Source organism: Echinops telfairi, unplaced genomic scaffold (assembly GCF_000313985.2).
Source record: "Echinops telfairi isolate 266 unplaced genomic scaffold, ASM31398v2 ScPeMD7_27;HRSCAF=92, whole genome shotgun sequence".
In the NCBI taxonomy this organism is placed as follows: domain Eukaryota; kingdom Metazoa; phylum Chordata; class Mammalia; order Afrosoricida; family Tenrecidae; genus Echinops; species Echinops telfairi.
Genome location: NW_022103924.1, coordinates 4,535,320 through 4,551,636, shown reverse-complemented (window position 1 = coordinate 4,551,636; position 16,317 = coordinate 4,535,320). Strand labels below are relative to the sequence as shown.

Here is a 16,317-nt window from a genome sequence, read left to right as displayed (position 1 = left end):
GAGCAGTGTCAAGTGTGAGATACTCCTAGGACGTGTTCCACAGGGACTGTGGGCAGCATCATGCTGAAGTCCCACATTCCCAGACAGGGTAGCATTTGTTATCTACGTCAATCTGTTACGCTGCTTGAGTTAGACGGAAACACCGTTCTGTTGATTGCATGCTAGATTTTCCATGATGAGCATATGCCTTTGGCATTTTGGCTATTCCAAATGAAGCTTTGATAGCCATTTGCCTACTAGGAGGCATAGTGGTTGTCCTTGGACTGAGTAGACTCGGGGGACTCCGGCTGTTGCTCCTCATGCACAGCCACCACCCAGCTGTCATTGGAGGCTTGTGCGTTGCTGTGATGCGGCACAGGTTTAGCCGAGATTTCTGATGAAGACAAACTAGAAAGGCTTGGAAATCAGCTAAGAAGAACTCTAGTTACAGCAGTACAGCCCACACCCAATCAAGGGGATGGCATGGGACCAGGGAGCCCTATTTCATCATGTTGACATGGCGTCACCCTGAGCTGGGGACTGACTCACTGGCAGCTAACAGCAACAGCATGTCCACTGGGTCTTTTGGCCTTTGGGGTGTTTGTTTCCCTGGGGTAAAGGTGACTTAGTCACCCCAGAGACTGAAATGTCGATGGAACTAGGAACCTGAAGACCCAACAACTCAACACCATCCAGTTGATTGTGACTCACAGCACCCTGAGAGAACGAGGTGGAACTGCTCCTGTGTGTTTTGGAGACTGCTCCTTTACAGCAGTAGACCACCTCCTCTTCCCCCCTCAGAGTGGCTGGTGGTTTCCAATGGCTGGGTTTGTAGTTAGCAGCTCAACACCTTGTCATTAAACCACCAGAGTCCCTGTCTGTTAAGGCAGTTTTGCAACAGTGTCTGGATTTTATCTTTTGGGCCTAGCACATAGCCCCTTCTGGTACTCTCTTGCCATTGCCTTGAGTGAGGGGCCAGACTTACAAGACAAGGAGCACAGAGCTTGAAAAGTGAGCCCCCACCCTCTGATGGAAGAGAGGGCTCATCTGGGCGAGCCCAGTATGTGACTATCCGACATTCACATGGCCTGACCCATTGGCAAATTATGGTCCCAACCATATGATCAGATCCTCTGTCCACACAAAAGGGTGATCTTTGGGATCCTTCAGGAATGTTCCAGCTATCTACTGCTGCATAGCAAAGCATCCCCAAATCTCACAGCTTAAAGCAACAGTCTAGTTTGACCTCTTCTCACTTACGTTTCGGAGAGTTCCCTGGGCTCAGCTGGGATGTTCTCGCTGGAGATCTTTCAAGTGGTTTCAGTTGGAGTTGGCTGGGGTCATGTGAAGACTGGACTTGTGGCTGGCCATTTACCATGTTGATGGCCGCACAATGTGACTTCTCTGGTAGCATGGACTTCTCAGATCTTGATGTTTCGGTTTCAAGAAGGAACTGGAAATACAGTGTTTTCTAAGCCACCCAGGCAGAAATTTCAAAATGTCACTTCTCTTGATAAGACTGCATCTGTGATGGGGACTTGATAGAACCGCTTTCTAGCACATGAGATGGATATTGCTTGTGGTGAATGGAATTGTGTCCTCAGAGAGATTTGTCCAAATCCTGAACTGCGATACCTGTAAATGTGTCCTTATTTGGACAATTGATGAAGTTATCGGTTCAGGTAACTTGAAGGCATCCTGGACTAGGATGGGTCTCTAACCCCAGCTCAGTGATATGTGAGAGAAGAGACACAGAAGAGAGAGAGAAAAGATGGCCATGGGACAATGGAGGCAGAGGTTGAGTGATGCTGTAAACCAAGTCGCACCAAGTTTTCTGGCCACCACCAGAAGCTAGAAGAGAGAGGCGTGGACCTGATCCCCTCTCCTAGCCTCCGGAAGGAGCCACTCTGCTGATATCTGGATTTCGGACTTCTAACCTCCAGAACCATGAAGACCCTTAGAAAGGACCCCGGTGGTCCCTGGGCTGAGGGCACCAGCCAGATTTCTGAGGGTTTCTACATGCTAGTGACATTGGTCTCTCTTTGAGTTATACAGCCAGTCTTACCCTCCCTTTCCGGACTACTCCCCTCATTAACACCAACTCACCGTCCCCTAAGGTTCCTATCTACTCTTTTGAATTGCTGCTGTCAATCTAATCCCATACAAATCTGAATGCAGACCTTTTCCACTAGCTGAACTAAACTGTTACTCAGCTGTAAGAAGATCTCCTGTGATGCACTGTGAGTCGGACCATGTGATCCATAGTGTTCGCAATGGCTGGTTTTTGGAAGACGATCACCAGGCCATTCTGCCTAGTCTGTTTAAGTCTGAAAGATCTGCTGAAACCATCCAGTGCCATAGCCACAGCCAGCCTCCACTGACACAAGGCGGGTGGGTGGTGGCTGCACATGTGGGGCCTGAACTGAGAACCGTCAGGTCCCCGGCATGGAAGGTGAGGATTCTGCCACTGAACCACTGCTTCCCACAAGAGTCAGAACAGGTAACAGTTATTTGTGGCTACACGTTGGGCTGTTAACTGCAAGGTCAGCAGTTCAAAACCACCAGCCGCTCTGCAGGAGAAAGAGGAAGCCAGCTTTCCCCTCACAGAGTCTTGGAAACCCACAGGGGAAATTCTACTCAGTCCTCCAGGATCTCTGTGAATCGGAACTGACTTGCTAGTGAGTTATTTGAGAACAACAACAGCAAAAGTTCATTGCCATCAAGTCACTTTTGACTCAAAGTGACCCCAGAGGACAGGGTAAAACTGCCCCTGCGAGTTTCCATGGCTGTAACTCAGGTTTTCACACGAGTAGAAAACTGTGCTGTCTCCCTCGCAGTGTTTGGTGGTTCAAATTGCTGGCCTGGAGGTTAGCAGCCCAACCTGTAACCACTACTCCACTAGGGCTCCTGAGTTTTTTGAGAAGGATTATAAAATAGTTACTGTTGCTAATCACTTTACACCTATTAATTTATTTAAACTCTCTGCACCTCACCCAAGCCCCTCCGAGGTGGGTACTATTAGAATAATTATTTTGTGGGACATGAAACTGAGGCATAAAGTGGTGAGTCATCAAGCCCAAAGTTATGTAACTAGTAGGTGACAGATAGAACTGGGACCCGGGCAGGCTGTCCGCCTAGCCATTGCACAGTATTAGTGCATTTTAAGGAATTTCAGTTGTACACGCCTGGTTCTTCAGGTGATAGACTCCCATGGGAGACATGGTAAAGGCGCAGCAGCCCCATGGGGGAATTCACAGCTGGGGCTTCAAAAGATAGAGCAGAATCAGGTGGTCTTTTGTCCTCCAGGAATTCAATGCTTGGGGTGAGGTTTGTATAGGCAAGAATGAGGCAGCCAGCGCAAGTGTCACCAAGTCCATTCTGATAAACGTGCACCCTAGGGTTTTCCTGGCTCGACTCTTTCTTCAGCATGGCCAGCGGGTGGTTCGCACTGCCAGCCCTTAGGTTAGTAGGCAGGTGCTGACTGCATGTGCAACCTGGGGGTCCAAGCCACATGGGGTGCAAAGAGCACTGGCTGTGGAAGGCACGGATGGTTGGAAGCCAGGAGATGCGGGGCCCGATTGTTGGGGGCACTTGGGAAAGATGAGGGGTGGCATTGAGATAGACCAGAGCTACACCCACTGCCGTAGAGTCGATTTGGATGCCTGGTGGCGGAGGGTCTCTGAGACGGTCAGTCTGTACAGGAGCAGACAGCCTCATTTTCTCCTGCAGGGCGACTGCTGTGTAAACGGTCCTGCTTGCAGCTTCCCTGGGTGTCGATGGTGTACCCGAGTAAAATGCGATCTGTGACAACTTCAATCCTCCTTCGCTTATCATGATGTGTCTTGGTCCAGGTGTGAGGATTTGGGTTTTGTGTACACTGCGTTGTAAGCCATAAAGATCTCAGCTCTACTGTCTGTAGACTTGGCTAGACAGGAACGATGCTTGGATTGGGTTTTACGCTACGTTAACCTGGTATTAACTTCAGTGCTAGCATCTTTAAAGATGCCATTTTTAAACAGAGCCATGCTCAGAGATACCAGAGTACAGAGCTTCACTGGGTCGTTTTGGGATAACTCAATAAATGATAGAGAAAACGGCCCGTGCTTCACTCCCCAGAGAAACTGGAAATGTTGGCAATAGATCCCCCCGTTCTTTAAGGTGGCAAATTTACAGGCATCTGAGTGAGCATTTAATATTCCGTTTCTCAGTTTGCTGCTCTCAGTAGGGGGCACAGGGACTATTAATAACCTGTCAAGCAAAAAGTTTGACACTGCTCCAAAAATAATCGCTCACTGTTTGTTTTTCTTCATTGGCTCCCCACTGCTGAAGTGCAAGAGTAATGCTCCAACGTATCCATTCTTTACCATCAAAATATGATCCCTTAATTTAATTTTCTCTCCCCTTTTCACTTTCACGTGAGGAGACTAAAGCTAGCTACAAATAGATGTGGGAATTCTATCCATAGCCGCTCTCTCCAGTAGGTGCCAAGGGATGTAGAAATGCTGGGATGGGTGGGCAGATTCTTATTTGGGTGCAGTGGAGGGCTGGGTGGGTGGGTGGGGGACTCCAGGGTCGTTACCGAGGGTCTTTCTGAGTGTGGTCACTTAGCTTCAGGTTAGTCCATATGCCTGCCTCTCCTTATCATTCTGTGTCAATGTTTGTTATTATGCTATGTTATAAATGGGAAGAAGGCTCTGATTATATGCTGCATCATTTAAGAGACTTATTTCTGAAAGAAATAGCAAAGCTGAATGCAACAGCTTTTAGCTGTTATCTTTGAGTTCTATAGAGTAAAAGCCAGTTAGAAACAATTAAACAAAAACAAATATCTATAGAGAGACTTACTTCAAGGAAATCGCTCACACGAAGTCCAAGATATGTCAAGGTCCTAGGTCCAGAGATCAGGCAAGGAGAAGAGTGACCAGGTGGAATGTTTTGGCAAAATGTCTATTGTCTGGAGCTGGAGCTCAGTGTAGGGGAATTCCCTTTTTGCCTTCAGGTCTTCACTGATGTTATAGAAGGAAGTCAGTCCACCTCACCCATTACCATAGATCCGATTCTGACTCAGAGCCGCGCTGCAAATCAGAACAGAACTGTCCCGCAGCAGGGCTTTTAAGACTGTAAATATTTATGGAAGCAAAACTGCCACTTCTTTCTCCTATGGAGTGGCGGGTGGGTTTGAACTGCAGACCTTTTTTCAGTAAGAAGCCTAGCTCTTAACCAGTGTACTCCTGGGGCTCTTTTAGAAACCTGCGGTTGAACACACTACCCTCTCTTTCCTTCTCCAAGCCCTGGTTTCCCTTCTCTTTCTATAGAAAGAGGAAGTGGGGTCAGATGAGGGAGCATCTTCCTGCTTTTGGCAAGTCTGGATTGGCAAGGAGGGGCAGAAATGCAGGCATCAGGATCTATTTCATGAAATACATGACAATAATTTGTATTCTGGTGTCACTGTTGGTTAGGAAACGGGCTTAATGAAAGAGAAATAGAGTGAGAAACATCCCTACTTCATCTGCTCATTTCTCCCAATTGGAAGACTCCCATTCTGTTTCCTCCTTCAAGGCCACACCCTCACTCCATCCATTCCTATCGTTTTAGAGCCGGGTTTCTTAAACCTTTTCCACTTTCAGTCCCTTTTAGCCCAAGAAATTCACCACACGCCAAGCATTGTTAGAAGCGCCTCGGATTCGGTAGGCGTCCGGCCAGGCTTTTCGAGATCCCTGCAGTCAGGTCTCAGCTCCACGTGGAGTTTCAGAAGCCTTGTGTAGGGAACAGAAAAGCATCTTCTAGATGCCCACTGACCTCCTGCTTTCTCTTCCAGCGGGCAGTTTGCTGTCGTGAAGAAATGCCGGGAGAAAAGCACAGGTCTCCAGTATGCTGCCAAGTTTATCAAGAAAAGGCGGACGCGATCCAGCCGGCGGGGTGTGAGCCGGGAGGACATCGAGCGGGAGGTCAGCATCCTCAAGGAGATCCAGCACCCAAACGTCATCACCCTGCACGAGGTCTATGAGAGCAAGACTGATGTCATCCTCATCCTGGAACTGTAAGTGCCTGCTCCCTGTGGCCTCCTCCCGGCAGGCCTGCTGGCTGGCAATCCTGGAGCCTCCGGGGAAAGTGCTTTTGCTGGGCTGGTTTGAGAGCAAGAACGTGCTGGATACTCAGACCTGAGACTTAGCCACAGTCCATCAGCTGTAAAGAGCAGCTTCTATTAGCTTGGTTCTGACTGAGTTCCAAGAGGGTCCCTGGATCTTGACTGGGTCTCAGGGTCTGCACCTCATCTGTGCTGAGCTCCTTGGTTTTCTGTTCATCTTCTCTCTTCCCCTCTCTCGTTGTTGTTGTTGGTGGTGGTCGTGGTGGTGGCAGCGGTGTTAGCTCTCATCCATTTGGCCTCTGACTCAGCCCATGCACAATGAGTGAAGCACTGCTCAGCCCTCTACCCTCCCCAGGGTCAGTGGCAGTGTAGACTATGGTAACCTTGGGGGGGTTGTTGGTGTTTCCCCTATGTAGGGTCATGTCTATAAGTAAATCTCCAGGCTTTTATTCTTTGTTCTATTCATCATGATGGTAGCATGTCACCCACTCCCTACTGATGGAGACATAGGAGAGGCACATGAAGTGCACTGACTGGGGAGGAACCCAGGTCTCCTGCAAGGAAGGCAAGGATTCCACCACTGAGCCACTGATGCTTCACCCCTTCTTTCTCTGCTCTTCTCAGCTTGCTTCCTACCAAGACTAATTGTATGATTAGAAGACTTGCTTTAAAAGTGATTTGTGATGCCATTGTTGGAAATGGATCATTGCTCATTGATCTTTGATGCTTCTGTTCTCCATCCTCTGGTTTCCCCCACTCTCCTAACCCCAAGCCTAAATATGCTCCCCAAGGCCCCCATGCCATGTGACCCTAGTCCAGCAGCACAGGTGAGGCAGTGAAATGGAATGATGGGAGAGGGGGAGACTCTGTTAGATTCTTTGGCTGAGAAATACCTCAGTCCTTGGCTTCACATGAGAAAGAAATTCACGCTGAAGCCTGGTTTGTGATCCAAGTGGGTTTTTATAAAGGATAGAAGTTTCAGGTTTTACAGTTAACTGAACATGGGACTGCACCCCCAGGAACTTGGGAACATGAGGTGGGGGAGAGGGAGGGAGAAGGAGAGGGAGGGAGGGAGAGAGAGAGGGAGAGAGAGAGAGAGAGAGAGAGAGAGACCGAGACCCCAGAGAAGGCAGAGGAGCAGTAGGAGAGGGTGGGAGGTGTGGTCGACGATACTGGTTGATAACATTGGCTGAATTAAGCCGAGCTTTCAGTAGGGGCCCACCCAGGTGTACTGCCTTCCTGGCTCAAGGGCCTGAATTTGCACATGCCTTTTAGCCTTTACCGGCTTCCAACTTCCTGTTGGGGCCGTAGGCATGGAGAGGAACAACCTCCTATCATGCTCCTTAACAAAACCATCGGGAGAGCAAGAATGAAGAGGATGGATCAATAATAAAAGACCAAAACCCAAAGCCCACAGGCACCAAGTTGATCCAATGTATAGTGACCCTATAGAACTGGGTAGACTTGTCCTGCCAGCGTCTCTAAACCTTTGTGGGGGCAAAAAGTGTCACCTTTCTCCCTGGGAGTGACCGGTGGAGTTGAACTACTGATCTTGTGATTAGCAACCCAACATGCAATCCTCGCTGCCTCCAGGGCTCCCTCTGTAACAAAAGAAGATTCTTTAAAGTGACCCTGGGTAGGAGGCCTAGTGATGATAGGCCCCACCCAAGCCCCAGGGACCAGCCAGATCTCATAGGGTGAAGATCATTCTTAAAACCAGAGAAGATAAATAAAGAAGGGAAACCCCAGGCTCACCCTACTCCCCGGCTCTGAGGCTTTGGAATTACCACTTACCTGCCTGGACTTCCTTGCCTCTCGATCTGAGCAACAGCTTTCTGAAGGATCAAAATGGAAGACCAAGGAAACCAATCGCTGTGGACCTGCTCAGACCCATGCCCTTTTACAAAAATTACTGGATTACACCCAGTGATCCAAGAATGTCATTTATCCCCTGTTACATACCAAAACATACAAGTAGTGCCCTGTCAGTCCCTGCCCTTCTTAATTCCTTTCTGTGTGCTTATTCCAGATACATCTTCTGATATTTGCTCTCATTTCACAGATATGTTTCCATTAGATTCATTAGTGCAATGCATAAATGAGATGACAGGCAACTTTTCTAACCATTGAATTTTTTAAATTGCCATATGGTAAATTTGAGATTGGAGAGGCATCAGATGGTCCTCATTTATGTAAACACATGGACAGCCCACGATAGGACAGCACCACGACGCCAGTCAGAACCCCAGTCAGAACAGTTCCATTATCCAGGCAGGCTCCCTTGTCCCAGCCTCTATAGTCAAAACTCTTTCCACCCCGACACCCAGTAAACCTACCACTATTGTTTTATGTTTTTTTTTTGAGAATGCCATCTAAATAGTTATCCTGTTTACAACATTTTTTCCTTTTCAAAAATTGAGGTTATAGATATACCTATAACCTCATGTGATGCCATTAAATTGATTCTGATTACTAGCGATCCTATATAGGGTTTCTGGGGCTAAAAATTTTTGCAGGAGCAGACAGCCTCACATGTCTTCCAAGGAGCAGCTGATGGGCTTGAACCACCAACCCTGTGGTTAGCAGTCCAAAATTTACCTGGCAGTGCCACCAAGGCTCCATATATTGCTAAAATGGCATCGCCCCACATATAATCTCTATGCCCATAAAGCAATAACTTCTCATTTTCTCTGCTCCCAACCCTGGCAACTTTTAATAACCTTTGTCACTATACATCTGCCTATTTGAAACATTTCAAGTACGTGGGGGTCCTGTAATATTTGTCCATTTACCTGTCTTTTCTTACATTCAGCATAATGTTTACGAGCATTATTCAAGGGTTATCATAGAGCAGAACTTTGTTTCTCCTCGTGCTAAATAACATCCCATTGTCTACAGATACCACATTTTATCCATTGCTCTCTTGATTGGCACTTCGGTTGTTTTCACCTTTTGGCTTGTGCAAACAGTGCTACAGTGAACACTGGTGTAAAAATATGAGGGAATACCCTCCAAAAAATGGAAGAAACTCCACTGGGCAGGGCTTTCATAGTACGTACTTTTTCCTGCTAGGTGAGCATTGAACGACTCACTCTCAATTAGTGCACCCAGTGGTGTCACCTGGGAAGGTTCTCTCTGGTCACAGCGAATTTTTTTGTGAAAGCAGTTTTGCTCAAGCTTCATATTTTGTGATCAATTTAAGAGAACTGCATGTGGCTGTGAAATTTTGTTTCCTGCTTGGGAAAAATACTGCAGACACTGTTGTGATGTTGAACACAGCTTTCAAGGACAGCGCTATGGAAAAATTCAAGTGTACAAGTGGTTTTCTTGTTTCAAAAATGGTGACATGTGGTTTGATGACAAACCTCATTCTAGACATCCATTATCTTCCCGAATGATAAAAAATGTGGACTCGCAGTGCATTTGGAGTTCATGCCACCAGGTCAGACTGTTCATCAAGCTTTCTATTTAGGTTCTGAAAAGATCGCGTAACAGTGCGTGACAAGAAAGGCCTGATTTGTGGCAGATGGGACTGGTTTTGCCACCACAACAATGCACCTGCTCACACAGCCATCTCAGTGAGCCTGTTTTTGGCAAAAAACAATATGCCTCTCTTGTCCCACACACCTGACTCACCTGACTTTGCTCCATATTACTTCTCTTTGTTTCTGCGAATGAAGAGGGACATGAAAGGACAATGATTTGAGGACACAGAAGAGGTGAAGAAAGAAATGAGGGAGGTGCTGTCAACCATCCAAACAGGAGTTTGAAAAATGTTTCCAAGAGTGGAATCGCAGATTTGACAGATGTATTAAGTGTAATGGAGAGTACTTTGACGGTGATAGGTTATTTTGTTAAAAAAAAAAACAAACTAAATACATAGCTTTGGGGAGGGAAATTATAGGTTTTTGGGGGGTACCCCCTCATATCTGTTTGAGTCTCTGCTTTTCAGTCACCTACTAGTGGCATTGCCGGGGTGTATGATAATTCTGTGTATCAGTAAACAACTTTGTGAAACTGGTTTCTTTCCCTCCGCTTTTGAGGTTCATATTGGTTGTGTGGAGGACTGCTTTGTTCTCCTTTATTGATGTGCAGTATTCCTTTGTATGTATGTATGTAAGTATGTATGTGTGTAAGTATGTATGTATGTATGTATGTGTGTATGTAAGTATGTATGTATGTATCTGCTCACCCAGTTGAATGGTTGGGTTGTCTCAGGTATTTGGTAGTCATGACTAAAATGGCTGTAAGCATTTACATGCAGACTTTGCTGTGAACATATGCTTTTCCTTCTCTTGTATAAGCAGTTCAGGGTGTGGTTGCTGGGTTGTGTGGTGATTGTATGTTAAACATCGTAAGAAACTGCCAACCTGTGTTCTCAAGCACTCGAGTCCTTTTACATTCCCACCAGCAGTGGGTGGTGGCTCTCATGCAACCGACTTCTCAATGTTGACAGTATATTGTGCGCTTACTGAAGGAGCCCGGAGACATTGTCAAGTAAGTCAGTGTTTGACTGCTAACTTCACGGCTATTGGTTGAAACCTACCGGCCATTCCAAAGGAGAATGAGGCCATCTATTCCTGTAACGATTCACAGCCTCAGAAATCCTAGATAGATTCGATGTGTGTCGGAATCAACTTGATGGCAGTGGGCAGCCTGGGATTGGGTTATTGTTACTCTTGCCCTTCTGTTAGAGGGGTCGTGGCAGTGGCTTGCTGTTTTAAATTGTAACTGCATGGTGACTGTCCTAGTGATCTAGTGCTGCTCTAACACAGATCCCACAAGTCGCCGACTTCAAAGAACAGAAAGTTATTTTCTCACAGTCAAAGGGGCTAAAAGATTTCATCACAGTCTCAGCTGTGTGGGCAACCCTGGGCATTCCTTGGCTCCTTGGCTTGTAGGCAACAGTCAGGAGGCCCCGCCTTTCCGTGTGTGTGCCCTTTATATAGCTCTGGCTCCATTGGGTTTAGGACCAACCTTAGACTAAGGGGGCCTCATTAACGTAACAAAAGAAAAGCCCCAGTTTCCCTCTCTAAGCATGAGGGTTAGGGCTGAGCTCAGGCTGCAGGGAAGCACAATGCAACCCCATAAGGGGGGGGGGGGAAGCAGGCAGGAGAACCCATTGCAGGGAAAAGGGAGCGCCCCTCCTCCTCCAGCTGACACCCTTCAGTTACTTGCCCTTCACAGATTCCAGCCTCCCCTGTGAGTTTACCATTCCATGTCTAGACAGCCCCTCCCGTGACCTGGCTGCAGACAGTCACTTGAGTAGTTTTGAATCACCCAGGTGACAGAGCACCATATTAAGACTAAAGCGAAATATGAAAATTGCCCTGAAGGGTTGGCACGGTGGGTGGTTGCAATAACCCGGAGCCAGTTTGAGCTTCCTGGCCCCTAAAAGCTGCCGTATATTTACTCTGCTTCAACTTTAGAGCATTAACAGAGTAACCTGCTTTAACTCTTTTTGCCTCTTTCTAAGTTAATAATTCCTAGAACTCAGTTTGCTCACTGTAAACAACTGCTAAGTGCTATCCATGCATTTCTGTAGTGTTGGATGACTTTATGCTGGGTAATTACAAAGTTGACTCTCATTCTCAGACAAGCTGTGATGCAAAATAATAACTCCAAGAATATAAACAAGGTGTTTTTCTTCATTATACATACATCAGTGCAATGGGTGTACGTGGCTGAATACAAGTGTTAGCAAATCTAAAACGGCAAGAGCCTTTCAAGAAGCAATTGCGGTAATGGAGGCCATGGGTTAAACTCCCTTGTTAGTGGTTTCCAGTTGCCATCAAGCCTGCTCCCCCTCACGGCCCCCATGTGGGGCTACGTGAGGAAACCTCTGCCAGCCCTGCACTGTTTTCCTGGTGGCTGGCATGGGGGTGTTTCTCGTGGTGGGCGTGGTTGGGGTCTTTCTTTCTAGGGGGCTTAGCTTCCAGCACTAGATTAGACACTAGTCTACTGTGAGTCATAGGCTAATTTTGGAAACAGTTCTCTAAGCCTTCCCAGTCTGTCTTTGTCTAGAAGCTCATCCGAAATCCGCCCCCCACGGTGATCCTGCTGATATTTGAAGTACCAGAGCAACAATGTGCAAGCCACCACAGCCCACAGGTCACACAGGGACTCTGGAAGTAGGAGAGGACATGAGGGATGCCGATAAGCGACCTTACCACCTTCCCTGTTCTCTGCTCCTTTCTGTGTGCCCACAGGCCACAGAAGCACGCGTGAACCTAAGTGTCCCCGTTCTTTCTTCATTGAGCTTGAGCCATCTCCTCTGCCTTTTTGAACTTCTGGCTTTCTTCACAAAGGTAATTTCAAGAACTGTTCTGGGTTACACTTTTGGCATCTCGCTTCTCAGATATCTGCAGTTAGGCAAGAACAAAGGGCCCAAGTGCCTTTGGCAACCCTCTCAACCTTTCACAGCAGAATTAAATCGCTCAAAGAGCTATTTTCCATTCAGGAGTTCTCATGAGAAATCAAAGTGTGTGTGTGTGTGCCCGTGCGCGCGCCTGTCTTCTGTCACCTACACTCTCACTTCTTGCCAGTTCTGTTGGAAAGGGCTTCCTTTAAGTTATCGAGTGAGTATTTTCACTCCCTTAGGTGGATTACTGGATTTCTGCATGATCTTGGTAAAACTTGGACAGGGGACAACCAGAGAAGAACACTGTGGGCCATACCTACGAATAGAGAACCCTGTGGTCTTTAGACTATGTTCAAAATGTCAACACCTACACTGGTCCTCTGTTTTGTATCGATGCTTCCTACTTGTGAGTGCTTGAAATCTTTAAGTATCTATAGGAAATATGATCTCTTATAAAGGTTTGGTAAATTGATATAAAGTTACTGCTACCAGTCAGCATACGTGACATCGGAGTGCCAGTTCAAGTGGCTAATCTTAAAACCCTGCTTCAGTGTGCTATGGCTGCCATGACAATGTGCCACCGATGGCGTGGCTGAAAGCAATGGAATTGTTTGCTCATCCGTCTGGAAGCTGGAAGTCCAAATCTAAGGTAGTGGCAGGGCCATTCTCTCAGAGGGAAGGTCTTTCCCTGCTCCTTCCTAGCTCCTGGAGGCTCCTGGCAACCCTTGGCCTTCGTGGACTTGTAGTTGCATCACTCTGTGCTCTGCTTCACTCTTCAAATGGCTGTCTTTTCTGTCACTGTCTGCCTGTCTCTCTTCTTTCATAACGGCATCAGGCATACTGGAGTAGTTAGTACTCACCGTATGCCAGCTTGACCTCAGGACACCTAGGTAATAATATCTTCAGAGAGCCTGATTTCCAAACAAAGTCACAGGTACCACAGTGAGCACATCGATGTATCTTTTGGAAAGATGTAGTTTGACCATAACACCCCCCTCCCAGGGACCACAGACTCTAGTTGATGACACTCTGGAGTAGGCCAAGTTCCTCCCAATGAGTCATTCCTCCTCTTGGAAACTCACAGCCATGCCACCACACTCAATGTCCTTCCTTCTTGGCCACCATGTCAAGGGGATATAGAAGAAGGGAACTCCTTGGCTTTAACCTTGAAGACATTTTGACTTACCCTCTTGCCTTACTCTACCTTCTCTCTGCCATGGTTGCCTCTTCAGGTGACAGAAGTCACCTGAGCTATCTCTGTGCACCCAGCACCCAGACCTGAGGGCTGCCCGCTCTGTGACGATCCAGGCTTAGGTCAGAGCTTCAGCCTGGCTGCTCTTCATGATGTCATATGGTGCCATGCCCAGGCAATGCTGCCCCCCAGAATGCTACATGGTAGTTGAAGATAGAATACCAGAGAAAATTCACCCTTACGTGGTTCCCAAGTGTAGAGAGCCAAGACCATAAATCATGAGAGAGATGACCTTGCAGACTATCCCACTGCCATCAAGTGGATTCCAACCCATAGTGACCCTATATAGAGTTTCAGAAACTACAACTCTTCATAGGAGCAGACAGCCTCATCTTTTTCCTATGGAGTGTTTGTGGGCTTGAAACGCGCACCTTTCAGTTACTAGCCCAATGCATACCCCAGAGCATCACCGGGACTGTCAGCCTTTAGACTAGTGTCTGCTGAAAAACCAATTGTCATTGAGTTGATCACAACCCACAGTGACCCGCACATTTCAGAGCAGAACTGTGCTCCGTAGAGTTTTCCATGGCTCCTTCCTTTGCAAGTGGTTTTCCAGGCCTTCTTCCAAGTCATCTTCCAAGTCCAGCCGTTCCATTAGCATCCCTGAGCCCCATGTAGCCTCTTGTGCCCGGTGTCATGGTCAAAGGTTAATTAAAGGGCATAGGGACTATCCACTAACAGTTGAAGGGATAAACAACATGTGCCATGTACATAAATTGGAATATTACTAAGCCATAATGCATGCGGTGGCATGAACGAACCTTGAAAATTATGCAGAGTGAAATAAGCCAGGCATGAAAGGGCAAATACAATTGCACTTATACGAACTAGCTGAAGTAGAGAAATGTGTAGAAATAGGTGGGTCGATGCCAGGGGCCAGGGACACACTGGGTCGGGGGTGGGGGTGGGGGGCGGGCGGGGGGCACTGCCAAATGGGTGCAGTTTCTGTTTGTGGTGATAGCGAGGCTGGAAGCTAATGAGGTGGTGGGCTGCAGGGCACGGTGAGTGAGTTAATGCCACCGAGATGTCCACGTGAGAAGGACAGATTTTAACCTGTGTATATTTGACCTCAATGTTTTCTCTCAAACTGTATTTCCAAGTCACTATTACCTCGCCTCTGTGAGTTTAAAGACTTTCTTTTCTATGTGTGCAGCTTGTGTTGAACATCACTGGGTTTAATATAATGCAAGTGAGGCACATCCATAAATATTTTCCTGTTCTGTACAGAAATGTCAGCTTCATTTCCAGACTCCAAACTAACCTAATTAGGAAGCATGGCTGCAGTGAGAAGAGAAATGCCACTTTATTGACAAAATTGGCTATAAGTGAGCGTGGGGCAATTGCCTGCTCTTCCTTAGATGAGAGATGTGTCAGATACACTACCTCAGAGTGAGTTGCTTGATGCTCACAAGGCAGGGGCTGGGGGGTGGGGATGTATACTACAAAAGCTCCACTAAGCCCAGTGCCATTCTGCTTTTGGCGGGGGGTACCCCCTCAGAAGTCTGTGGGAGAATACAGTCCACCCTCATTCTGGTTCAGGTCTCTGTCAGAAGAGGCGAGCTCTTGCATGCTTTGCCTTGTCTATTGTTGCTTTAATTTACCCCTCAGGATCCATCCAGATGTGGGACTGGGTCCCATACATCACAAGAACTCACAACTGAGGTACGCTGGCTGGGAATCGAACCGTGATCTTCTGCATGGAAGGTGGGAAGTCTACCATGAAAGTCTACTCCCTCCCTCCATTAATGGCATAGAGAAGCTTAGACAGCAGTAAAGAAGTGGAAGAATTCTTGTTAGGTGCATGGGCATGCAAACTTGTCAGTTCTGTCTACCAGCTGTAGTAAAAAGAAGAAAATCCCTGTCTTCCAAGAAAAGCCAAGTTTGGAGAGGACTTGGAACACCCATCCCCCAAAAGGGCCTTGCCTCAAAATCGAGGAAAAATAATCTGGGAAGTTGGGAAGATGTGCGCCCCCTGTGGCCAAGTGAAGAGTTTCAAGGTGTCGCTCTCATTCATATGTGAAAGCAGCACTGTGATGGTCTTTCAGCAGGCAAGCTAGATTGGGGGATGAAAACGCATCGTGGTTTACCAACAGCAGCAGGCCCAAGGGGCCAGATGGCATTTCTCAGCTGCTCAGAAGGGAATGGTGGCTGCTGATGAAGCATAATGTGCAAAACCACGCTCTTGAGCCCAAGTGGTATGATTAGCTAAGCCCATCACTTAGATGGGGCCACTCTCATTCAGGCTCATTGATCAGCAGTGGCCTGCCGAAGCAGACTTAAAGCAGAAAGGTCCAACCTCAGTGTGACATTGTGCTGAAAGCAAAATTTTTACTTTTTTGTTCAATTAAGGAAGCATTGTGTGGACTGTAGGTGCTTCTGGGGGGTGCAGGAAGGTCCTAGGTGATGCAAACATTTTCCACATGTGGTTAGTATTTCAAACCCACTTAGCAGCACAGCCGAAGAAAGGCCTGGTGATAAATGGTAGTTTCCACAGGGCAGCTCTACTCTATAACTCAGGGGCTGCCATGAGTTGGAATGAAATCAATGGCAATGAGATTGGTTTGGCTTTTGGTGGTACAAATGGTTAGTGCACCTGGCATGCTAATGGAAAGGTTGAAGGTTCTAGTCCACCCACAG

The 16,317-nt window shown here is 47.3% G+C and overlaps 1 protein-coding gene across 1 annotated transcript in view; it reads left to right on the top strand.

Moving 5' to 3' along the window:
* The window catches only part of DAPK1 (death associated protein kinase 1), a 232,822-nt gene that overhangs the window by 111,210 nt on the left and 105,295 nt on the right, over nucleotides 1-16,317 (top strand). The window contains exon 2 of the mRNA XM_004714598.2: nucleotides 5,798-6,019. Coding sequence (XP_004714655.1) covers nucleotides 5,798-6,019 — 222 coding nt within the window. The remainder of the gene's footprint in view (nucleotides 1-5,797; nucleotides 6,020-16,317) is intronic.